The 26,368-nt window shown below is 44.5% G+C and overlaps 1 protein-coding gene across 1 annotated transcript in view; it reads left to right on the forward strand.

Moving 5' to 3' along the window:
- Positions 1–9,293: 9,293 nt before the first annotated feature.
- Positions 9,294–26,368, forward strand: part of PLXNC1 (plexin C1) — a 68,330-nt gene continuing 51,255 nt past the window's right edge. Inside the window, exons 1-4 of the mRNA XM_075708708.1 lie at positions 9,294–10,241; positions 21,152–21,274; positions 22,671–22,805; positions 24,835–24,935. Of these exons, the coding sequence (XP_075564823.1) occupies positions 9,294–10,241; positions 21,152–21,274; positions 22,671–22,805; positions 24,835–24,935 (1,307 nt within the window). The remainder of the gene's footprint in view (positions 10,242–21,151; positions 21,275–22,670; positions 22,806–24,834; positions 24,936–26,368) is intronic.

Raw genomic sequence — 26,368 nt, forward strand, 5'->3', positions numbered from 1 at the left:
CAAATTAAGGGGTTTGTCCCTGTTTCCTTCAGAGGCACCACTGTTCAACAGCATTCAAGGAAAGGCAAGCTCTTGCATTTAGTGCATGGCACTAATCAAAAACAATTATTGTAATTAAAATACTTAATTTCACTGTTCTCTGGTGGCAAAGGTAGTGTATATTGTGGATCTTTCTATTAGCTCTGAGTGGGAACACTGAGGAGATAATTTGGCAAAAACTATCTTTGTAGCCTCTGGACACAAAACTGAAAGTTCTCTTGGTTAATTTCATTAGCTTAATTAATTTGGCTAACTTAATTAATCAGACTTTCATTAAAACCAATGAAAAAAACCACACTGAGTACTGCTGTCATGTTGATAATGGTCTTAAAAAAAAATGTTCATTAAAAGATTGTTGATACCCAGACAACTTTGAAAAATATTCTCTGTAGAAATAGGGGTTTTTTAATGTGCCAAGCTTGTCTTTCACCCTGACGTCTTTTTGATTCCTCTTAGATGACTGTAGAAGAAAAAAAGTATCAGCTTGCAGATCGCAGGCTTCAGGCACTGAATACCCTGCAGCATTGGGCTAGCTTGTCTGCCTCTAACATCCTGTTTCCATGCAAAAGTCTCTTCAGCATAAACAGAAAGGGGGAAGTGAGACTGAGATACTCAAAAAACAATGGCCAGAATGATGAATAAGGAGTTAAGCTTGGGTCAGCTTCTACCTTTCCTTGAAGGCTTGTCCGTGGAAACCAGCCATGGAATCAGGGAGGAAAGGTCAAGCACCAGCAGTGAGAGATCAAGACTGGTTTTCAGGTCCCTCCCCCACCCCCTCAGTGGAGTTAACATCTTTCATTGCCTTCATACGCACAGCTAATTGCAAAGGTTTTTTTTTCCTGATAAGCCACTAATTTCACAGCATAATTGCATAGATCTTTATCTTTGGGAAACAGTACAGTTATTTTTCTTTCTCTCACCAACAGTATTTCAAAAGATGAAGGTCAGTATGCAAGGAGAAATTGATACATACATAAATAGGTGCTTAGTTACACAGTCCCTTAAATGAACACACATTTGGAAAAACATTTTGTTTTCTATTCCAAAATAAACTTTAATTCCATGCATCTCTCTGTATCAACCTATCTAGCACCAGCGTGTTGTTTACATCTTTAATTACAAAAGAAAAATCCAAGACGCTTTTCTGCAGATATGTTGGACCTTCCTCTAACCTAGGTAAATATTTTAATTTGTTGGACTGGGTATGTGGAGGCCTGTTGGTAATGACTGGATGCTGCGGTCAGTGTTTCAGGCGGGATCTCTCCCACAGTTAGTGTCTGGGTTGGAGGATGGTAGGACTGCAGGATGGTAGGACTCCAAGACTGAAGGAGGAGAGGTGCTTAGAGGCAACTGGAACTTTTGGCACGTGAGAGATTGTGGAGGATCCTTTTCCCAAACTGCCCTGGTGAAGCAGGTTTGGTATACTGTCATCTTTTAGTCCACACACTGGAAAGTAAAGGATGCAATGTCAGTGTTACAGTGCTGAAGGGTGGACTTGGACTATTATCTGAGTTTAGATCATAGTGATGTAAGCGGGTCTAGAGGCAAGCAAAAGTAACACTTCATATTGTAAGTCAATGTCAGGACTAGTGGAAGGGTATTTGAATACTTTGGAAACTATATATAATTAAGGCTTGTTCCTTTGCATGTAATAGCCTTTAGTATCTTTCTCTTAAAGTTAACAAAGATTCGTATCTATCTGCTGCAGCAACATATATCCAAAATCTGACTCAATTCTCACATGATATTTTTGTGTCAGATTACGAAACTCTGGCTGTGACCAGATTAACAACCACAACCAAAAGCCAGAGTTATAAATAAAAATGAGTGTGTTTACACACATCTGCAGTGGGATTGCACAAAATCAGTAGCATTTTGGGAAATCAGAGAAAAGAATGGTGGAAATAAGTAGTACCTGATCCATCAGAACCTATCCTAATCCCAGAGCATATCAATATGTGAGAACACTACGACAGCTCTTGCACCAGGTCTGTAATTAAAGTTGAGATAACTGTTCTTTAAAGCAGTCATTCATTTTGCTTGTCCCTGAAGAAGATTACAGCACCTTATTCCCTGATTTTGAGCACTTAGGTTTTTTTCAATTCTGTGTGAGTATTCCAAGTTTATTTTAAATTAAAGTCGATGAATGAATTTTAGCATGCATTTTAAGACTTTTCTGTGACTTGAAGGCTATTAATGGAGTGACACAGGCTTTTCAAATTCTACTAAGTGAAAATTTCTTGAATCCAGGTGCAAAGAGCTCAATTTTAAAAAAGCTCTTGCTAAACTTACCTATTAAAGATTGTTTGCGAATCCATTAAATTTGTTATGTTTGTTAGAAGCAAATAGGGTGAGGAAAAAAGTTGAATAAGGGAAGAGTGCCAGAGATGAGAAAATATTAAGAATTTAGGCAGACGGTCACTCTGCAAATGGCTGTGTTGATAGAAGACAGTACTATGGTGTTTTTGTGCTGAGACGCTCTTAATGACAGCTGATGAGTCTTTAATAAAAAGGTAAATTAAGAAACACTCAAGGCATCTGTGAAAGGGATGTATGCATCTCACTCAGCCTCAGTTCACATCAACAGGACACTAATAGAGACATACCCAGACTCTTGGCGGGCGGGCAGGTGGTCAGCCACCGTTTTCTTTACCACTCCTTGGCCCATACCCAGCTGTTTACCACCACAACCTTCCGCTTGCATTTATCATCCCTTCAGATCTGCCAACAGAAAACCCTGCACAAGCTTTCCTACAGCTGTCTCATTTGAATCGGATGGGCTGGTTCAGACAGCTTAGATAGCAAACATGCTGACCCAACAGATCTTGTTTGAAATGGTTTAGTAAGCCCTTGGATGAGTATCTCCTCTGCAGGTGTAAAGGTGCAAAGGGAAAAAATGAGGAGGAGTTTAGGACAGGTTCTTAATAATTTTTCTTTTCTACTGGCACAGCTAGATGCGGCAGATTAAATTTGTCCTTGTTTCATTCAAGGCATTTTTGTCTAATACTCAGGAACAGACTTGATATGGAAGTTTCTGGTTTGCATTTTGGCACACACAGGAAGGGCCACATCATACAGCGTTTGCCCTTTTCTCATTTGATCTTGCTTAACACCTCGCTCTAGATCTGAGGTCCCTCCTCTGTGTGATTATTATCACTGACTGAAGACACAGCCAGGTCAAGAGCTTGGGTCACTTTTAGGCAACTTTTGAATCACTTCCACCCACAAAGCTTTTCTTTTGCTCAAGCCCTGGCACCTTTTATTCCAGCTGGGGTTTTTTGCCTTCACAGACAGGCAGCGCTAGAAAAATTAAACAGTGTGCATACCTACAGAGGATGGAGGGACCTGCCATGGTTTTGAGACACCTTTGTGCATTCCTTATTCTGCATTGCCTTGGATGTTGGCAAGATACTTTGATACACTAAAGCCATCTCCAAGTGACTACAGGCAAAGCTCTCTGTCCAGAAGTCCTTCTGTGCCAGGTACTCTTTGTGTGCATCCGGATGGCAGACGCAAAAACACCAGCAAATACCAGTTTCAGGTATACTACCACGCTTTGGCCGGTACCATCCCATCACCTTGTTCTGCTTCAGCAGACAGCACTGCCCATGAACCCTGCCAGTTCTGAAGTGAAAAAAAAAAAAAGAGATTGGTATTGTTCAACTCTCATTCCTCTTAGTTAAATCATGGAGACATTATTTTGCCAGATGCCACAGTACAAACTTTTATAATAAATAAAATAAAAAGAAAATACATCCTAGGTAAAATACAGCTGTTGATATATATCAGCTCTGGAAGTTAAGCTAAGCTGAGGATAAAACCCCATTATTTTCAGTAATGATGCTACCTGTACGGCATGTGTGCCTTCCTGTAATACTGTAATTTTATTTCCCATGCATATAATGCCTTTACTGGTGTGGATTCCCAGAGCTTCCTTGAAAGGTAAGTAATTTTACTTCTTTCATAAACTGAGGAGACAAACATGGGGTTCAGAGAGGGATTTATCTTGTCCAGCATTATATAGGAAGGTTGTGGCACAGATCACCTAAAGCCCAGGTTTCCTGCTTGTGTTTCTGATACAAAATCAACCTTCTCAGTGTAGCTGTAATTTAGAGAATGAACATTTTTCAGTGTAGAGAAGAGCAAACTATATTTTTCCTTTGTGTATATTCCTCAGTTCCTTTTCTGTAACATCACTACTGTATCTCAAAAATATCACATTTGAAGAGAAAGGAAACATAATGTGATTGAAAAAAATGTGGTTTAGATATGTAATCATGGTCTCCTGATTTCTTATAAAAAATTTTATCGCATTTATAATGGAGATAGGATTAAAACCTTCTTCCTTTTATTTCTTCCTCCCTCCTTCCCTTCTTTTCTTGTTTCCCTCTCCCTCCCACCATACCGAAAGTATTAGTACCTGTGAATATTTTAATACAGGCAAATATGTGACTAGTACATTTATGAATTCAGGTCAATGTTCTCTACCTTCAATCGCATTATTTGCAGACTTTCACAGTTAATTGCTCATTTTTCGCAATAGCGACTGGAATTTCCTCTCAAGGGTCACAAAGGCGCCTGTTCTTGAATCTGCCATTTCCTCGCTGTGAAGACCACCAAAAAAAAAATGCAGAAGGGTCAGTAACTTTTAGATTAAATGATGCATAGAAACTAAACTGAAAAGCAGAATTAAAATCCAAATCTGCAAACTCAGTTTTAGTACTCAAATGAACTTACTCTGCCAGGAAGGGAATCCTTCTCAGCAAAGCCTTTTGAAAACCTGCCCAGCATTTCCTCTTTATTTTGTCAACATTTAGTTACAGGACAAAATTGACTTAACTATATAATGAGAAAAGCAGTTATTTCAAGTATTATACTGAGGATAAAATGCACGTTAACATTAATGCTACCTATTATTACTTCGTAAACAGAACGTTATTTACCCTTTAAGAAAAAACATTTCAGAACCAAGCTAAGGTAACCACATGCATTAAACAAACAAATCAAATCAAACCTTAATTGGGCTTGGAGCTTCAAAACAGGGAAAATATCAAAGTTAAGCTAAATAAATTAAACATAAAAAATAAATCTCATTTACTGAGTAATATTTTGTCAGATTCTCTGTGGAGTCATAAATTCAGAGAAATTTAGCATGTGGATGAGAAATAAGGAGGAGGGAAGCAGGTGGATAAACTGTAGTGAGAAAGCAATCGTAAGTTAATTCAGGATGTGTTCTGCCTAACACTGATGAAGATCTAAATGAGAGCTCTTTAAATTGTACGCGTAGAACCAAGTCTTGGTGTGATTCACATTCTAACTTCAGATCTCATACGCCCTGCTGAAATATATAAAGCTTGCTTAGGACGGCGAAGGAAGCTCAATTTGGTTCCCTGGCTTTTGTAGAAATTTTGGTCAGAGTGCCAGAGTTAGGAAGCAACGCATTGTGAAGTCTAACGTTAACAGGCAGACTCCCTTGTTTGTCCTTCCTTCAGTGCCTGAAAAATAAAACACAGTGCAACAATAGGATAAAAACACCAATTATGGAACTGACAGACAACAAAATACAGCAAGACGGTTTGCCATTGTCTGCTTAGTTTTTATAAAAGTATCATAGAATGGTTTGGGTTGGAAGGGACCTTTGAAGATCATCTAGTTCCAACATCTAGTTCGTGCTGGAATCAGTTCAATCATGAACTGATTGCACTGTTTTCTGGTCTGCTGTATTAATAACAAATATTATAATCTGCAGCATTACAAAATAAACCTGTAGGCTCCCTTTCTATTTCCATAACATCAGTAGAAGCTCAACTCTTCCGGTATCCTGATGGGTATCTCTGGAAGTATGGGTTGAAGATAGGATCTCCTATTTACTTCAGGAGCTTTGAAAGGAATTGGGAATACTTTGCTGCTTCGAGAACTGGGCTATTTATGAGCAAAACCTGATGTGCTAATTCTCAGTGCAAAGCTGCTTCAGTGGCTCTTGGAGGCGTGTGCAAAATTAAATGTTTCAAGATGAGGTTCTGGTCCAAGCTACTGCTTCCCTGGGAAGAGGGAGGAAAGAACAGGAACAGAGAAGTAATACCGGCAGGGAAAAGTCTGCAGAACTGGGCTCCAATAGCTGTCCCTGCAACAAGTGGGGTGCAGCCTCCTATCCTATCCTATCCTATCCTATCCTATCCTATCCTATCCTATCCTATCCTATCCTATCCCATCCCATCCCATCCCATCCCATCCCATCCCATTGTGGTAGTACCTGCTACCCCACACAACTAGACTGTAGACTGTTTTCTTGTGACAACAGCCATACGTAGTCCAGCCTTCCCAGGTCCTAAAATAAGCAAAATTTGAAGCAGAACACTGCTGTTTTGGCAGTCAGAGAAGTCTGCAGCCTTAGGAGCCATCACTGTTCTCTAAGACTAGAATAAGCCTGGCCACACCCATTTAACCAAATCAGTCATTCGGTGAACTACATGTGACTTACTTTAAAGATAAAGCCTGAGAAACAGGCCATTCGGTGACTCCTGAAAGCCAACAGATGCAAAGCTCGGTGATTTTGCAAAGGGAGGGATGTCCGCAGAAGGAGACCTATTGCTGGACGTGCTCTGTGGCCAGCACCAAAGATGTCTTGCAGATAGCAAGTTGGTGTGCTTTCCTGGTGAGCCTCACAGGTTGTGAGCAAGACACAGCTCACTGAGAGCTTTATATTTGCACTGAAAAGCAACTAGAAGGCAAGGTAGTGTATAATGCACTCGAGCGTGACGTGTCCAGCCTCCTTTGCAAAGCTGTATAAATTGCATTTCTGTACACAACCTATTTTGGTGATATTGGCACGAGGATTAACTTTGCTTATGTGTTGACTAGAAGCTCAGCCCTGCATGGGAAGCTGCAGGCAGTGTTTGTTAATAGGCACAGCATCTCTTTGCATCCGGCGAGAAGAAAAATTGTGCAATGATTCTGTTCCACATCCTCTGCTACATTTTGCAGATTTTGGACACGTTTTGGAGTCACTAGACAAGAGATAAGTAGATGAGTTGTGGAGGGCTCCAAATTTCACAGTAATATTTGTCCTAGATGCTGACTGCTGCAAGATGGTCAAATACTTTTGCTGAATGGAGCAACATCAATTTTTGCGCAATAACTGCTGCCGGGTACAGTAATGGAGAAAGATAATTAAAATTAGCTATCTACTTTGCACTTCCTACTTGAAAATGTTGTGCTTGACTCATTTATACAGAGGTTACTGGTGTTCTAGTTTTTATAATTCCACTTATTCCCGCTGTAAAGCTACTTTAAGATAAAAGCAGTGTAAATGGAGGGTCAACTGGCCTCTTGGTTCCGAACATTATGTCCTCTTCTCAGTAACAGTGGCAATGGGCCCTATGCCCATCCTCACCCAGTTTCCAGAGACACCCACGAGAGAACACTAAAAAGCATCTTTGCTACCTTTCCTAAGCCCGGTTTTCATTTAAAATTCAGCAGAATGACCGTTTACCGTTAGCTCAGCATGCAGCCTCTCCTCCTCATTTTGTTGAGCCTGTACCAGCCACAACCCAGCGGGAAATAAAGCGAATTTGTTGTGCCATTCCTCGCGGCCCCTCCGGCCCCCAGCGCGCCTCGGAAGGGCGTCCATCTCTTGCAGCAGCAGCAGCAGCACAGCTGGAAAAGGCAGGGCTTTTTGTCTGCCCTGCTGAACTCAGGAGAAAGCCCAGAGCCTTTGTTCTACCTCAGGCAAGACCACGAGCTTTCCAGCTAGAGACATCTTCCCAATCTTCCCGCTTCCCAATCTTCCCGCTCACGGTGGCAGCGACCGGCGGGGCTGCCGTTCTGCAGGCCGGCTACGCAGAGCACCCGGGCGGGCATTAAGCCGGGTTTCGGAGCACCCGGGTGGGCATTAAGCCGGGTACCCGGGCGGGCATTAAGCCAGGTTTCGGAGCATCCGGGCGAGCATTAAGCCGGGTTTCGGAGCACCCGGGCGAGCATTAAGCCGGGTACCCGGGCGGGCATTAAGCCGGGTTTCGGAGCACCCGGGCGGGCATTAAGCCGGCCTTCCGAGCACCTGGGCGGGCATTAAGCCGGGTACCCGGGCGGGCATTAAGCCGGGCTTCCGAGCACCCGGGCGAGCATTAAGCCGGGTACCCGGGCGGGCATTAAGCCGGGTTTCGGAGCACCCGGGCGGGCATTAAGCCGGGCTTCCGAGCACCCGGGCGGGCATTAAGCCGGGTACCCGGGCGGGCATTAAGCCGGGTTTCGGAGCACCCGGGCGGGCATTAAGCCGGGCTTCCGAGCACCCGGGCGGGCATTAAGCCGGGCTTCCGAGCACCCGGGCGGGCATTAAGCCGGGTACCCGGGCGGGCATTAAGCCGGGCTTCCGAGCACCCGGGCGGGCATTAAGCCGGGTACCCGGGCGGGCATTAAGCCGGGTTTCGGAGCACCCGGGCGGGCATTAAGCCGGGCTTCCGAGCACCCGGGCGGGCATTAAGCCGGGTACCCGGGCGGGCATTAAGCCGGGTACCCGGGCGGGCATTAAGCCGGGCTTCCGAGCTCGCAGCCTGCAGCCACGGGCGCTGCCGGTGCCCAGCGGAGCCTGAGCCTGCGCCCGCACCCTGCACCCACCCGCGGGCCGGCCCACGGGCCTGCCCCCGCTTAGCACCTTCACCCCCGGCCGCGCTGCCGCCCTCCTCCGCCCGCTGCCCGCGGGGAGGCTGCAGCCGGGCGGGGAGCGAAGCAAAGCGGGCGGCGCGGGGGCCGCCCTGCCCCGGCCGGCTCCCCACGAGTGACCGGGCGCCGCCGTGGCAGGCGCGGAGGGGGCCGCTGCCCCGGCTGGCGGCCAGGCGCGGCGGGTCTCGCCCCGCTCCGCGTCCCGCCGCGGCCAAGGGGCCGCCCACGGCCCCCCGCAGCCCGGCGGCCGGGGTGGGCGCCGCCACCGCCGCCCCCCGCCCGCGGCGAGGCGGGCCGGCGGGGCCGGGGGGGCGTGGGGGGAAGCGGCGGCGCACGGCGGCGAGGTGGCTCGGCAGCCCTCCCGGAGGAGCCCGGCCCACCTCTCCCGTACAGGCACCCCCTCCTCCCCGCCCCGAAAGAGGAACTCCCCGCCCGCACGCAGCCCGGCCGCGGCGGAGGGAGAAGCGGCGGCGGCAGCGGCAGCAGCGGCGGCGGCGGCGGCAGCGCGCCCGGCCCCTCGGCGCAGCATGGCGCGGCAGCCCCCGCCGCCCGCCGCCGCCTGAGGCGCCCCGCGGCGCCGAGCCGAGCCCGCGCCCATGGCGGCGCCGCCGCCCGCCCTCAGCTGGGCGCTGCCCCTGCTGGCGGCGCTGGCGGGCGCCGGCGGCCCCCAGAGCTTCGAGCTGCCGGGGGCCCGCATCGACAACATCGAGGTGAGCGGCGGCGGCGTGCTGGTGGCGGGCGGCAGCTGCCTCTACGAGCTGCAGCCCGAGCTGCGGCCCCGCCGGCGTGTGGTGCCGGCGGGGGAGCAGGGCTGCGGGGAGCCCCCCGGCATGCGCAGCAACCTGCTGCTGCCCTACGAGGAGGCCCGCGGCGTGGGCGTGCTGCTGGCCGGCTGGACCCAGAAGGACGGCACCTGCGAGGTGTGGGAGCAGCCGGCCTACCGGCAGCGCTTGAACCGCAGCGAGGTGGTCAGCTGCCTGCCCGACGGCTCCACCGCCGGCGTCGTCTTCCAGCTGGCCGACGCCTGGTACCTGGCCGTGGCGGCCACCTACTCGGCCGGCACCTACAGGGATCGGCTGGGCTGCGAGCCCTCCCAGTCGGACGAGACGACGGTCATCACGGTGCGCGGCATTCACAACCTGCAGTCCCAGGAGGACCTGGGCATCATCAAGCGCCAGGACGAGCCTTTGCACTTCGTCGACGCGCTCCAGTGGAGGGATCACCTCTTCTTTCCCTACTACAGGTTGAAGGCCAGGTGGAAAAACTACACGGAGCCACCGAGCATGGCAGTCCTGCGCCAGCAGTCCCCCTCACAGGGTGGCCTTACTTTGCAAGGGCACGTGTATTTGGACTGCGGGTGCAGGAGCCTCATCGTTTCCTCCAGCCTTGTCCGCCAGGGTGAGCAGGGCTGGTGGGTGGGTGTTTTCCACCAGAGCCACGGCGCCAAGGCCTGGAACGCCACCGCCGTCTGCATCTTTGGGATGGAGGAGGTGAAGAAGGAAGCCTGTGGGGCCACGCACTTCGTCAGGAACGGGGAGAGCTCTGTAAGTCTGGGCATCGTTTTGCTAAGCTTTCCTCCTGCACGCCGTTCTTGTCGCTGTTGTTGTGGCTGGTGTTGCTGTGCATGACTCATGGGCTGTCCCTGACCTGAAGGCACATGAAGTTCGCAGGGAACTTCAAAGCTGTGCCAGGCTTTGCCCATCAGCCCTGTCTGTCCATCAGCCCTAATGATTTCTCCAGCACCTTCTGTTTCTAAAAAGCTGATCCCTTGCCAGATCCTGGAGCCTCCTTCCCCCATCTTGGGAAAGACATATCTGAGGGGACACCTGAGGGCATCCTGGGTCAGGCCTGAGTCTCAGGCTCCTCACTCAATGCGCCCTTTTCTGTCAAGGATTAGTCATACTTCATTGTATTTTCTGTACAGCCCAGATAAAGCATCTCCTACCTTATTCTGCGCATTCACATCTCATGTCATTGCAGCTACATCAGAAATGAAAAAAAGCCCATCAAATTGACTCCTGTGCACTGGGCTGCCTGCGTGTGCATTGTTATCCACATTGCTCACTACTTATTTATGGTTGCTTGTTCGGCGGTAGGTGTTTCCCAAACCTCCCAGGATTGGCCTTGCTTGAGAGGGCTCACAGGCACCCCCCCCAAACCCCTATGCGCAGCAGACAGCAATAGGTGATATGTCTTTGTTGTTGCAGTGGTTATATTTTCACAGGCGGTAGTATCTCATGGAGATCCCCTCATCACCTACTTCTCTAACACTCTCTCTTCACTCCTTCCTCCTTTTGAGGGTGAGCTGTGCACATGGAGGGCAGGGTGGGCTAGGCTAGCGGCTTTGCTGTGGCCTCGGTAGCTGGTAAAGAAATGAACTAAAAATGAAATTCAGGAAGCTAAAAATGTAATTCAGTAGAAGAAGCAGATTTTGCAAGGCCCATCCTTGCTTTTAAGTCACACTCAGAAGTCTTTTCAGGGCTGTGGCAAAAGGAACAAGACTGAAAAGTATCAGGGACAACCGCAGGGGATCAAGCAAGCCATCATAAAGCAAGCCCTGGCCTTTTGCAGCTCCCCCACCATCCAGGGACTTTGCAGCTCAACCCCTGCATCCTTGCTGTGTTACGGTGGGAGTGTGTTGGAAACTCCTTGAAAGAAGTGCATTGGATTTACTGTCGCTCCTTGGCTTCTCAAATCTAGCCCATAGCACAGCGCAGTGCCGAGATTCTTCCAAATACAAACTACTGCAGGGCACGTGTGATTCAGTCTGCTTATCTCCCTACAGAGTTGCAAGACTGTTGTCAGTGTTCGAGGATGTAGTTATGAATGAGAACCCCACAAGTGGGTGAAACAATGGTGTTGAAGTAAATAGTGAAACTCTCGCAACAGAGCTGGAGCCAATCCTTTGATTTCCAATGTCATTTTATAGCTCACTGCATGATTTCTGTGCTCTCACAAGATAAACTTCCTGAATTAATTTGGCGTGTCATCCTCATTCCAAAATACCTGTTTGCTAGTTGGATTTTTAATTTGTATTCCTTGTTCCTTATTACTCATGGGGTTTCTTCGTGAGGTGCTTTCTGAGCCTGCAAAGCAAAAAAGAAGAAACCTCCCCGGGCGGCAGATCCGTTATAAACACTTTCCAAAGCCTCACACAAGAAATTCCAGAAGAGTCTCATGGATTTCGTAGAGTAAGATAATGCATGTAAGGTGCGGCGGGTATTTCTGTCTCACTGGTGTTCCTCTCAGTCCCCCATGCCCATTGCCTCCCAGTGCCTGAATATGAAAAATCAATGATCCGCTTGTTTAAGGATTGATCTGATTCAGATCAGACTCCTGTGATGCCAGGGTTACTTTCATGTCCCAAAAGGCTCGTCCCTCCTGGAAACGTAGATTATATTTGGCTGCAATGCGGAAGAATCCCAACTTTAAAAATTATTAAAAAGATTGTTTACTTAACATCATGTCCCTAACTATGGTGATGTTATTAATCGTGATATTTTGGCACAACAGTAAATACAGTTTACCACTGACAGGAAAGTGGTATTTTAATATTTTGTGAGATAGCAGGACATCTGGGTGTTGCGTAGTAATGTGACCTGTAACATTACATAGCTAATTATGCTCCCTTTTTAAGCTAATTATATGTGCTTGTGGTGTATAAACATAGAAATAAATGCATGTAGTTCAGCTTTAATATGTTTTTTTATGCTACAGAAGGTTAGGCTAGGCTATTGCAGAGTAAGTTTGGAGATGACAGGCCCATATGCTGCTGCTTCTGGGTTGTTTTAGCCCAGATCCTTCTACTGTCTCTCACCAAATCATGGGAGTCTCTGCAAACATGGAACACGCTCTTCTTGGACTCAGAAGCGCGCGGGCTTCAGAACTGGCAGGAAGATGGTGCAGAGCGCGTCCATCAGTGCACAGCTTGTAGGAGAAGTGTGTGCAATAGCTAGCAGTGGCTCTGGCCAGAAAGGAGCGCGGCGTAGCACAGAGTCGTCATGAGTACGTTGTAGTACAACGTGTAGGAAAGGCGGTGACAGCACTTAACATGTGCTTTAAAGTCCAGTCTTTTAAAGACAGTGTTGGTCCTGAGCAAATGAGTGTGTTGCAGCATTATGATTGCCTGGAGTACAAGACCTGTACGGTGTTTGTGGCGGGTGGACCATGCTGAATGTCAGCCTGACTTTTGCATTGCAGATGCCATGTGTTGTAGAGTGCTGTGGGTCTTAGTCTTCTTTGCTTGGTACACTTGAATTCTGGAGCTCAGGCATGATGTGAGGGACACTGATCATGATCACAGACATGGACTGTCAGTTTATGTAGGAATTGAAAACACAATTTTTTTTGCTGTGGGAATACAATTTATAGTTAGAGTATATGTTAGGGAGTAGTGGCAGTTTGTTTTCCTTCTGATCTTGTCATTCTTCAGATTTCTGTAATTATTCTGATTACCTTTAGGCAAGACATCCTCTTACCTGTCTGCACTTGCACAGCTGCTTATATTTGCACTGTGCTTCTCAATAGTACACTGCAAGAGGGACTTAGCCCGAGGTATTTGCGGTCCTGAATTCCCTGCTATGCTACTGCTGTGTATTCTACTCTGAACTCATTCCTGTAAGGTACTGAGCTTTCTGGCCCTAACCCAGTAAAGCACTTAAGGGCGTATTTAATATTAGGCATATAAGTAGTTCCATCATCTTCAGGGGATCTGCCCATGTATTTCAAGTTAAGCATGAATGCGAGTACTTCAATGGATTGGAACCAAATTGCTCCACATCCTGTAGGAACTCGTTGTAGGTGTGTTACCTCTTTAGCCTCACATTGCTACTTAGGCCAAAGTTGACATTTGCATTAAGTTTTAATGCTGCATTTGAGTCTGCCATTGAAGATTAGTAGTTTTTAAGATCCTTACTTACCAACTTCATCAAAAAGTAGGTGACTGCTACAAATTCTGTGGAATTGCTGCTTATGAGACCCAGCTAATTCTGTTTTCGTTTTGTGCAGTAGTATGCACAAAGCATTTTGTCCTAGTTGGATGTGTTTATTCTGGACATATATAATACTGGATTCCCAGAGACGTGATCCATAACTAGCAAGAGGCAAGTGGTGTCTTTTATATTCAGCTTGTTTTCCTCTGATCGACATGTCTCTTAGTTTTGATTATATCTACTTATATGCAGTGTTGAGGTGTATGTGTTAATGGACTCACTAGCATAATCTGCATGTACATAAGCGCATCTTCTTCACGATTTCCTTAGTTAATAAATACGAATTTGCCCAATCTCATTCTCCGTTTCTTTTCAGAAACCTGACTGAGCACTAACAAATATTTCTGGTGGATCACAGTTATGAAATAGAAGTTCCTTAGCCAATACATAGGACAAATGCTGGAATTTGTCACAAACTTGCTCCAGTAGCTAGTGAGCTTTAAGAAGACCTTCCCTTCTGTTGTTCCATGGCTGAACAGGAGCTTCTAGAAACTCAGATCTCTCCCAGAGATCCCAGGATCTTGTGGATCACAGCCAAGCAGATGAGTAGGAAAAGTGCTCATATTAGAGAACGTCAACAGGAGAGAGTTGTAGGATGTTGCCTAACCTCAATGACAAATCTGGAAATTAGTTTTGCCATTAAAAAAAGTTGCATGGGAAGAAAAGGATTCTACAATTTTTCAGGGAGAAAATCCAAAAAAGTGTTCGGCATATATGTGTAAGACAGAGAGAAGTTGCTGTAGTTTATATTAAGGTGTTTATTTTATGATGTGCAAAGGCTAAGTAGCTGCGATAGCTACTGAATGCTAAGCTATCTTGCTTGGATTTTCATCTGCTATTTAATGCAAGTAAAGATGTATAACAGTCTGTTCTTTGAATTTTTCAGTGGGTGATAAATATGTGGGTTGGTATATGCCCCTTAATTTATTGAGCATAATTTGGAATCCTAGGACAAATCTTAGCTGATATAAGCTCTACTGAAATGAGATTTTGAAGTCAACAGAGTCACATCAGTTTAATCATGGCCATTAATTTGCAGGAATGACATTTGAATGTGTGTGGTAACTCATTCCAAAATGATTCATAGTATTTTATTTAAGGAAAGAAATACAGACTTCTAAATATCATTTGGTATCAAAATTGATCCTGTAATAATTTTCTAGTAGTAAAGTCATCTGTGTGTTACCAGACTGCTAGTATTTCATCTGATGTTTGACAGATTTCTAGAGTTAACATTTCTAGAGTGAATATTTCTGTCCGGTTACAATTAATTTTCAGTTCATCCCTGTTTGGTGTGGGAAGTGTGCCGTAGGAGACTTGTAAGCTCTCACACTGTCAGTAAGAAGAAGAGTTGGTGTTAGTCATCTGGCTTCACCAGGTGTTCTTAGGGGAAACTTTTGAGAGCCCGGGGGCTCTGGAACAGAGGATTCACTTCCTTGGGATCACAGAGTCATTCAGGTTGGAAGGAACCTCAAAGGAGGCCTTCAGTCCAGATCCCTGCTCACAGCAGGGTCAGCTGTCAGATCAGACAAGGTTGCTCTGGGCTTTGTCCTGTCAGATCTTGAAACCTCCAGGGATGGAGACTGCACAACCTTTCTGGACAACCTGTTCTGCTTAATTGTCCTTATAGTGATATTTTTTAATCTCTTGTCCACCAGCAACCTCCTCTGTTTCAGTTTGTGCCATTATCTCTTGTTGTCCTGCGTACACCTCAGTCAAGAGCCTGGCTCTGTTTCTCTGGTCCCTCTGAAATTGCCTCTTCTGTAGGGAACGAGCCCAGTTCCCTCAGCCTTTCCTCAGAGGGCAGGTGCTGCAGTCTCTGACCATCGCTGTGGCCGCTCTGATTTATCAAGATCAGTGCTGTACTGAGGGTCCCAGAACTGAGCACAGTATCCTAGACACAATTGAACATGTGCTATGTAAATGAGAATAATCACTTTCCTCACTCGATCTGGCTATGCTGCTGTCGATAACAGCCCAGGATGCTGTTAACCTTCACTGCTGCCTGGAGACACCATTTAGCCTACTGTCCTCCAGGACCCTTGTGTTGTTTTCAGCAGAGCTGCTTTCCAGTCTGTACTGTCACAGGGAGTTAGTCCGTCCCAGGTGCAGGACTTTGCATTTGTCCTTGCTGAATTTTCTGGGGTTCCTGTTGGCCTATTCCTGCAGCCTATCTAGGTCCCTCTGAATGGCAGCCCTGCAGCCTGGCATGAAAATGTATTTTGATGTCATCCGCAAGCTTAACTCAGAAGCTTTCAGTGTCTTCCTCCAGGTCATTGATAAAGATATTGAGCAGGACATGTCCCAGGATAGGTTCCCTGAGAAACTCCACCTGTCACCAGTGTCTAGGTAGAGTAAAAACCATTAACCAATACCCTTTGAGCCTGATGATCCATCCAGTTATTCCACCTATCCAGTAGTCCTCCTGTCTAAATTGTAACATCTCAACTTGGATACAAAGATGCTGCGGGAAATGGTGTCAAGAGCCTTGCTAAAGTCAATGACATCCGCTGTTCTCCCCTCCTCCACAAATTGAGTCATTTCATCATAGAAGGCAATCAGGTTGGTCAGGCACGATTTATCCTTGGTGAATCCATGCTGGCTTTTCCCAGTCACTTTGTTCTTCTTCTTGTGCCTAGAAATGGCTTCCAAGAGGATTTGCTCCATGATTTTCCCCGGGAAAAATTGGGACTGACCAATGTGTGGTTCCCCAGGTCATCCTTCTTGTCTTTTTTTGAAGATGGGTGCAATATTTGCCTTTATTCAGTTGTTTCAGACTTCCCCTGATCTCTGCAGCTTTTGAAATTTGAGAAAATGGCCTCACAGTGTCATCAGACAGTCTCTCAGCATCTTCCTACAGATCCCATCTGGTTTCCCTGGGACTTCTATAAGCTGAGTTTTCTTAAGAGATCCCTGGCTTAATCCTCTTCCAATACTGGTAGTTTCTCTCTTCCTTGAACTCTGTAGGTACAAAGAACCACAAGACCTTGCCGGTCAAGTCAGAGCCTTATCTGCATCCACTGTCAGTAAATCACCTGACCTATTCAGCAGCTGGCACGCATTTTCATTGTTTATTCTTTTATTGCTCATGTGGTGGTAGAAGCTCTTCTTGTTGCCCATAACATCCCTTGCCAGTTTCAACACCAGGTGAGCTTGGGCTTTCCTAATACCATCCCTACATGTCCAGGCAGTTCCTCCTTAGTTGCTTTTTCCTGCTTCCACCTCCTCTATACTGTTTTTCTGCATTGACATTCAATCATGACTTCTCTGCTTAGCTCGCGGCCATCTCCTGATATGTCTGCTTGTTCTTCTGAGTTTTGTGCTTGGAGGAGGTTGTCCTGAAAGACCTACTAGCTGTCCTGAGCTCCGTTTCCCTTCAGAGCTGCCTCTCAGGGGATCCCACTAACCAGTTCCCTGAGCAAGCTGAAGCCTGGTCTCCGGCTCTGTACTCTGCTGTTTTTTCCTCACCGCCCTCAGGATCCTGAACTCAGTTATTTCATAGTTACTACAGTGAAGGCTGCCATTGATTATCACATCTTCAGTTGCTTGTTTGTGAGTAGCAAATCCAGAAGAGCATCACCCTTCACTGACCCCATAGTGTTAACAAAGCCTGGATTCCCATCTCCTTCACTTTGCCCCCAGAGCGCCGTAGTCCTGATCTGCACTAGGCGATGTCTTTGGTGTCCACGTGGATGTGCAACAATGGGTAGTGGTCCAAGGAATGGAAAATCATTGGCGGTCTCTCTGCAATGTAATGGATCGGGGCCCCTGAAAAAAAGAGACCTGTTGTAACAGCATGACGGTTTAGCAGTTGTGCACCTTCATCCTTGACAGGAGAAAAGCTCCTAGCACGGTCACCCGCCACTTCCTCTTGCTATCTGCTAATGCTCTGTTCAAGCTCAGTTGGTTTCAAAGCCTTCCTTAGAGCTTGTTCTCCCTTATTGGTTATTAGGACACTTTATCAATTCTGTAAACTCAAATCTAAGGAAGGAGTGTTTCTGCTGCTGCAAATAGTCACAAATTCCTAGCCTCCCCCATCTCAGGAGTCTCCATCAACCTCTTGCTCAAGCGTAGCCTCTGACTGTCCCTCCTACCTTCTATCATGGGGCTCAGGATCTTGCCTCTGCAAGGTCTCTGTGAAGGCACTCTCATTTCCCGGTCATCCTCCCTGATTTTTTGCGGTCTGCTCGCCTGGGATGGTTTATCCACCTAGCATTGCTATGCAGTGCACAAATTAAAAAACCTCATGGAAATAAAATTTTGGAACAGTTCATCTCCTCATTCCTTAGCTCAGTGCCTGCACCAATATTTAAGTTTGTTACCCTCTGATATAATAAAAATTGGTGGAGGAGGTTGAAGGGTGGTGAAGTTAAGAAAGAAGAATGAGCTTCCTGAAGTTTTTTCCCTCTAGGAAAAACATCTATGTATTGTTCCAGTGTTGACTGTTGCTATATGCTGCTCACAAGTCTTTTGTCCTTTTGTATAGCTGCATCTGTTCATTCAGTCTGATGCTCAAACCCTTTATTTTTACTTTTTGGCCAGCTGCAATATGTTGAGTGCTTCACGAGCTAAAAATGCTGCCCTTCCCTCTGAGGCACGCAATATATGATAATCAGGAGGAAATCAAGACAGAAAGTAGAAGTGTGAATATGGTTGCTGCAGCTGGAATCATATGGAGATAAATCTGAAAATGAGATGCAAAATAGAAAATTAGTATAAATACCTTTCATGCCAATAACAAAACAGCATGGGGGGGGTGAACTTAAAAGCAAAGTGTAAGTTAATTCAGGAGATCTCTGAGCTTACCTGCACATGTGAAGATTTTGGGGGACTATAGAATAGAACAGAGGGTAGAACTGAAGAATTAAAGAAAGAAAGGTCTTCTAGAGCAGTATTGTCTTTTCTTTTGCTTTTCTTGTTTTTGTATGAGCCTGACAATGTTACAGGATAGACAGATGACTATGGAGATGAGTGACTCTTCAAGTACAAAGGAAGTTTAGACTGTAAATGCATTTTAAGGATGGATTTAGCTGTGAAAGGAAAAGCTTGGGAAGGCCCTACAGTGCTGTAACCCCATTAGTCACAGTGGAAGAGGTAAAAGAGATTGTTAAAAAAAATAAATGCACATGGAAAAGGGATGACAGAAGGGTGAAAGCAGCAGCTGCACCCTGGAGGGAATAGGCAAGCTGGAGAAATAGGTTGCAAAAGAGAGAAGGCAATTTTTGTTGTGACTGCCCACCATCTAAATTCCCTCTCTTATCTCTATAAGCTCAATGTCGCATTGACCCTCCCTCTAGCAATCAGAGTGAGGGGAGGAGGCTTCCACACTTGTCAGTATTGGTTCTTCAGTCAGATGAGGAGGATGCACTGAGATGACACTAGTTATTTTACTAGTATGTGGGTCAAAATAAAATCTGGCAGCAAAGCTTTTCAGAGACTGGGTGAGTCCTCCCCTCTTCTGTGATCTTATTGTACAGAGTCTGCGAGGAACCTAGGGTGGTTTGTTTTCCTTATACTACTATACGGTGCAGTGCAGAAAAAAAAAATCCTAATTCTGGTGGAAATGAAAGCCTGGAAGCTTCACCTCCTCACTCCTTAGGCTGAGTGAAGGCTCACTGTATGCACCCTTGTCAGCTAATGGAAAAGTGAGTTAACTTTTTCCACCTTAAAATGCTTGCAATCACTTCTCCCCCCCCATCTAAAACAGACCTCCATGGTAGTGGAGTCTCATGCCAAGTGGGTTTTACTGAAGTTCTGTGCCAGTACATGACAGTTCCTGTGTCTTCTCCCTGCTGCATGAAACAAGAATAGTCTTTAAATATGAAAGTTAATCAAGTCTTCTTTTACTCGAAGCGGCTGTTCTTGCAAGCTAATTAAAATAATTCAGATGACTGAAAAAGATTTTAATTGACTTAGGATTGCAGTTTAGAAAAAATTCATTTCTATGTGGAAAGACTTTTTGGGGTTAAGCCAGCATCCTACCATGCAAGAGAGTTGAATTCAGCTGTTACTGTGTTATGGATTCACTTTGTAACTTTGAGAAATGCCTTCACCTTTCTGCGAAATGTCATTTTTAATGGTCCATTCTCACACTTTGTCTTGTGCATTAAAGTGAAATAAGTTCCTGCACTCAGAGGGTTCCTGTAGGTTTAGGAATCCGTCCTTGAGGCTGAGATTCTGGGCTTTGTAAGCTGACCTACTGGGCTTGTTCCGAAGGACCTGGTCCTACCTGAGCTCTTCTCCCACCTCTCCATGCCTGCTGCTCCTTTGTGCCAGGACTGGTGTCTGTGCAGCCACATGCTCATGTGATGAGGAGAATGACTGAAATGAAAATTTAGGTAGGTAGGTAGGTAGATAGATGGGTTTACAGACCATTTTCTAGGTGCGCCTCATTTCCTTAACCAAGCTCACTGGAAAGCATTGTACTAATAGAAGGGAAGGGGAGGTGGAGCTTGGCTGGGGTTGGATCCATTTGAAGAGCAGGTGAGATCACACCTTTGGCAGCATCTGCCATGGAGATCGACTTAAAGCAATTACAGGACTGCAAAACTGAAGTACTGCTTGCTAGGGAGATATCTGGGCTTGTTGTGAGTTCGGGGCAGAGACCATCTCTCGCCTGGGGAATGACCTCATTCTCACACATCAGCGCTTCCTTTCAGCACTTGATCGTCTATAGTTGGGGTTACTTTGTTTGGTTTTTCCTTCCACAAGATACAGGGATTTCCTGCATGATGTTTTCTTTCATGAGCTGCTTACACGTGTTTGTCACTTAACTTTCTTCAGCTTGGGCAGAGAATTGTAGGTAACGTTGATTTTAAAGTTCACACGGGTACATTTATGTTCTCCCTGACATGAACTTTATGCTGTTTTACCTCATTTTTATATTCATGTAATACACAAGTCTCAACTTCCTTTAGTGTAAAGCAGGAAACCAGAAAGGGAGGATGAAGCTCTGCATTTTCTGACACACACACAAAAAAAGGCTGTGTGTTTGAAGTGCCTCCTTTCTCCAGACTATTTGCATGCCTTTAAAAGTGGTTGCTGAGTGTATCTGTAGCCTTCATGGTAGGTGCAGTCAGGTGATGGCAAAGCATGGCTTCATTGAGAAGAACTGACAATTCAGAATAAGCCCAGGGCATTATGTCCCAAAAAAGAGAAATTCTCTTGCAAAGCAACTTGCTGCTGTTTGGCCAAGTCTGTGTCCCACTGAGGTCAGTGATGTAATCTCTATCACAGACATGACCAGTTGCCATGTATAAAAAAGAAGTAGTTTCATGTTTCATGTGCCATTTCCAATGATATGTTGCTCTGAAATTGTGTCAGAATTAAAATGTTACCTAAAGTATTGTCTGAAGTTGAGTTCTCTGAGAATCTTTCCAAGGATTCTTCTTTTTCTTTTTCTTAACGTTTTGCAATATAGGTGAATGATTTTGTAATAGCTTTCTCTTACATCTGATTTTCAGGAGGCAAAATCCATCAAGAAATTACCTACCTTGATTCACTCTGGATTAATGGCTGTTTATGGCACAGTTGTTTTGAATCAGATAGTTCTCTTTTTGGGAACAGATGATGGACAGTTACTGAAGGTAAGCTGAGTATGACAGTTCTTCCCTTCTCCATCAACTGCTGCTGTGTTCAAGTGGGTAACTGTTTCCTGGTTTAGGCACTGTATTATAAACAGATATAATCCCCTGAATATCTATTTCTTTTTTTGTTTTGCTTGTGAAGTAACTGCTGTATTGCTACTTGGAGAGCAAGATAACTTTCAAAAGCAATTATGTGCGCTGCTTAAAATTCATGGAAACATTTCATTAAACTGCTAATTCCCACAGCATCAATTTATGGACTGTGGAGTTCTCAGTTACGGTGTCTTTTGTTTCCTTCCTTGCTTTGATTTTCCAGTAGCAATATTAAATATTGTTAGATTTTGGAAGCATATTTATTTGTTTATTAGCCTATCTGTGTGATGTGAATAGCTGTCCATTAGAGAGAAAAGTCAAGATTCATTTTTGCCTTAGCTTCTGAATAGTTGACTTACGGTAGCTTAAATCAGTCACCTGGAAGTGAGACTCATCTTATCTCATTATCAAACTTTTCAACCATCCAGTCAAATGTCTTTTATGCTTTCATTTTTTTCTGCGTTTTGCAAGAATGCGCATTTCCTGTCTACAGTGCAAAGGATGACTCTCATTTTTTGTTTTTATTGAGCAGGCAGTTGGAGAGGAGTATAGTAGAGAGCTTGAAGAGCTTTTCCCCATTGTGTTTCACTGTGCTTTTGATAATGAAAAAAGAAGTTGAAGTCTTCCGTGTCTCCTTAGCACAGTGGAGACACCATGAACATATCTCCCTTGTTTAGTCATGTTTATGGAAAACCTTATATCATTGTTGGTGTGCTTATTAACTTGCAAAATAAAGTTGCTGTGGTCTCTGGTTCTCTTGAGTTCTGTGCCAAGGGTGGTGGAAAACTGTAGAGTTGGGCAAGGTAAGAAAAAGAAATACCACCTCAGACGTATACTCACAGAAGCCACAAAGAAACTTCTGTCCTGAAGACAGTTGTCAGTAACTTGCATAGGTTCCTTTTTACATTATGGGTGTCTGGATGTTAATTTGTTTTCTGAAGGCTAATACTTTCTTCTCCGTTCATAGGAGTACTTAACACATTATGACTTTGGGATATAGGTGTCTCTTCCACATTCAGTTTCTCTGTCGGTCAGGAACATAGTTGGTGGGAGGGAAGTTTCATACATTAAACCAGTGCCAGATGCAGTGCAGAATGTGTCTGGCATGGATTTTGTTGAAATTCTGTTCTGGTGGTCTTTTCCTCCATCTTTCTGCAGTGTGAGAGCTAGTGCAGCAGGTGAATTGAATCAGGGCACAGTAAATCATCTCAGAAGCTCTGATGTAGCTGAAATTAGGCTTTTGTTTAAAATGCTGACTGATCAATGAAAGGACTTGTGAATAATTTAATTTCATGTGTTTTAGGCTATTCTTAATGAGGATATGGAATCTAATTGCCCAGAGGTTTTATATGAAATTAAGGAAGAAACCTCCATTTTCCCCAAACTTCGACTTGATCCAGTAGATAACAACTACATCTATCTGTCCTCTGCCAATAAGGTAAGCACAATATTAAATAAAATAATAAATTCAAGTAAACTACTGCTTTAAGGATTTCTGCCACTTTATAAGTGAAGCATCAGTTTGGGTAAGAGCTAGACCTTAAATATCCAAACTGCAGTTACCAACTTTACATCTAATATCTGGCTATGTTGTCTAAGTTTGGACTACACTTCTGCAGAGCTCAGAAGAGCTTCCACTGTCATGGTGCTGCCCACTGTAGCTATGATCCAGCAACACCCTTAATCCCATACTTATTTTAAGCCGTTCTGTCAAGAGGGTCTTTGTTTCTCTTTTTTCCTGGAGGCATCATGCAGAATCAAGCCTGGAGCTAGCAAACTTGTATACTCTTTGGAGATGGAGTTCCTCTGAATTAGCAATCCAGGTATTGGTAGGCCAGGGTTTGCTAGTCAGTTATGGAGTTTCTAATGTGGAGAAATCTCTTAACCGGAGAAATGGGTTTGAAGTCTTAGTTCTGCTGAAATCAATGATAAAATTCTCTTTGTCTTCAGTTAGGCATAGACTTTAAAAAAAACTCCAACAAAACAAAAACGCAATCAGAAGTCATTAATGGGTGTGCATAGTGAGGCCGAAGAGTTCAGCAATCACTGGGAGCTACTGGATGTGAACGAATGCGTCAGCGGTGCATGCCAAGCAGAGAGCAGCTCCCAGGAGCCGGCGCAGTTGTTGCAGCACATCCTGCAGCAGGGCTACTGAGCATCAACTCAGCAAATTTTTTTGTCTCGCCAGCAGTAGGGAAGATGGCAGTGAAAACATAAGGGCTGGTTGTCCATCTTAGCTGGACAGGATTTCACCCAGCACTTGATTACCTTCATTTACAATAAAATCACTTTTCCAGCAGTAAAGATAGCATTTTAGCCTGCTGTCTGGGAGAGTGTGGAAGGTGGTAGAACTCCTGACTGATATAAACCATGTATCACAAATGCAGAAGGAATCAAAATTAAAGTCAAAAGTATATGTAGATATTCAAAGTAAAGACTTGAATTTTCTTTAGCTTTGGTAAAAGCTAAAGCTTTTTTTTTGTAGAGGAACAACAGCTTTTAGGAATAAATGCCTCTGATCATCTCTTCGAGCTTAAATAAGGCTTCTGCACTGTCTTTCTTAACTGGCTAGTAGTCTGTGATGTTGGCTGGTTTCTGATTATCTCACACACCTTCAAATAAATTGCATTTTGCAAGATATGGCTGGAAAAAACAGTAAATACAGTTCTGCAGGAAGCCGCGTATCCTTGTTTCTGTTCACAAAATAGGAACTTTTAATTCTTGCAAATTTGTAAAAAATGGTTTGAATTAGGAATATTTTTCTTACTGATATTATTAATTAACATTGTTATTGATAACATTATTTGTATTTGTATTCAGTATTTGTAATCAGCTTTCTCTTTTTCTTTTTCCTTTCCTTTTCTGAAAATGGCCGGCTAGGATATTCAAGCTGAATGTACAAGTATAGCTGCATACAATATAGCCACAATTATCTACATTTACTTATTGAAATGGCATCTTCATGCATGCTAAGTAGTTGCATGCGTTTGTTCTAGTGTGCACATGCAGTAACCTGACATGGTGATGCAAACACAGATGCATTTTGTTTTGCGCATGCATTTTTGGATGTACCTTCATCAATCATTTAAAAATCTCCGTTCTGATGAGAGGAAAATGGTGTTCTGCTAAACAGAGCATTATTTGTAAAATATACCTCCTTTCTATTGTTATCTATAATTCACTATGCTAATCAGTCTTTCTTGCATTAATCTGCCCATGCTGGCCTTTGAGTAGTCAAACCAAATTGTCATTGTCAGAGGCGTTTCATTATCTGATGGCAAAATACAGCGTGTCTGAAATAGGCTGCATATTTCTATCCAAAGGTGTTCTGGCAGAGGGGAGTCCATAGGAAAACTTTCCTGAAGGGATCGTGCTTGGTTGCTGTCAGATTTTTAATGGTCACCCTCAATTTCCCTGTTTATGGAGGCTATTTTAATTTGGTGTGTTATTGCATTCTTTGGTTTTAGGTGAGAAGAATACCAGTTGCAAACTGTGGTAGATACGTTTCTGAGCAAGAATGCTTATCTGCAAAGGATCCCTACTGTGGGTGGTGTTCTTTGAATCAAAGGTATTTTTTTGTATTTTAGACTTTCATATAAACGCAATGCATTATTAGTCAGTGTACATTTTGACTGGCTTGGAGCTATTCAGCATCAAGATTGTATCTACTGAATTTTTATGGAATCAGTCATAGCCATAAATGTGAGACACTTTACTGTCATGTGAAAGGGAGCTCTGCGCCTTTTAAAGACCATGTTAACCCTCAGTTTTTTGAGATCTACCCATAAAACATATGTTGGGCTAAGACGGAGAAACTATTTTGGTTTTAGAACAGATGTTTTTGCTTTCCAGATTGATTGAGAGAGAAAATTATATACTTGTGCTTCAAGCATCTTAATAGCTGGGAGCATCTTCATGTGAGAACGAGGAAAGACTGCTCAGTTGCCTTCAGTATTCATATTTCCTTGCTTTGGAACCACTGCCTTCAGTTTAGGCCAGAGGACAATTTCTTTCTAAACACTTCACCCTCACACTTGCGTCATTAGTTCTGCTGCTTTCTCTGAAGCAGGTTTGAAAGCTATTGTATGTCTTTGGCCTGGACTGGAGAAATTCCTGGGTCATCAAGCCTGGTCTTGCAATTGCAAGCAACCACATCATGTAAACCTACTCATAAACTAATCAAGGATCATCCTAAATTTAGATAGGTTTTTTGTCCTCCCTGCCCTCATTGTGTGGCTATCAGAAAGTCTCATTTTTCTGCAGGTTAAAATTGGTCTGCTCATTTTCATCACATGAGTGTTCATGGACAGGTTATACTCATTTGTTCTGGTGCTCACGTTGCCTTGGCTTAAATAGGTTTTCCCCCTCCCTCACACTTATCTCCTCAATGTTTTTGTGAAAGCAGTCTCTTTTTTCACTTTCATTTTGGTGTGCTAAAACAGCTAACGTCACTAAGATCCTCTCACATAAGATACTCCTTTCTTAACTCCGCTCCAGTAGCCCTTCTGTGAAGTTTGTGCATCCTGTTAAAATAAGGATGGCCAGGACTGTCACAGTATTCCAGAGATTTCAGCTGTACCTGCTCAATGGTGTTTAATCAGTCTGTCCAGGAAGCACCTTACTTAGTGTGTCCTGGGATCACAAACGTCTTTTTCATGACAGCATCACATTGATGGGCCACAATCATACATGATCAAATAATGCCCCCAGGTCCTTCCCTTCCTTTGTTTTCTTTCCAACTGATGAGTTTCCAGTCTATAACACGTATGGGTTGTGAGATTTTTATTGCTCTAGGTACATGTTCTTGTACTTTATGCTTTGAAATGTCATCCCATTTCAAGGTTATCCAAGTTTTCCCGTGTGATATTCTCATCTTCCTCTGCACGGTAATGTTCCCAACTTTGTATCATCAGTGGATGTTGACAGTGTAAACCTTCTTTTATGCCAGTTCATCAGTGATTAAAACATTGAACAAAAGTGGTTATAAGATTGATTTTTGAG

This window comes from Pelecanus crispus, chromosome 1, assembly GCF_030463565.1.
Source record: "Pelecanus crispus isolate bPelCri1 chromosome 1, bPelCri1.pri, whole genome shotgun sequence".
Classification (NCBI taxonomy): Eukaryota; Metazoa; Chordata; class Aves; order Pelecaniformes; family Pelecanidae; genus Pelecanus; species Pelecanus crispus.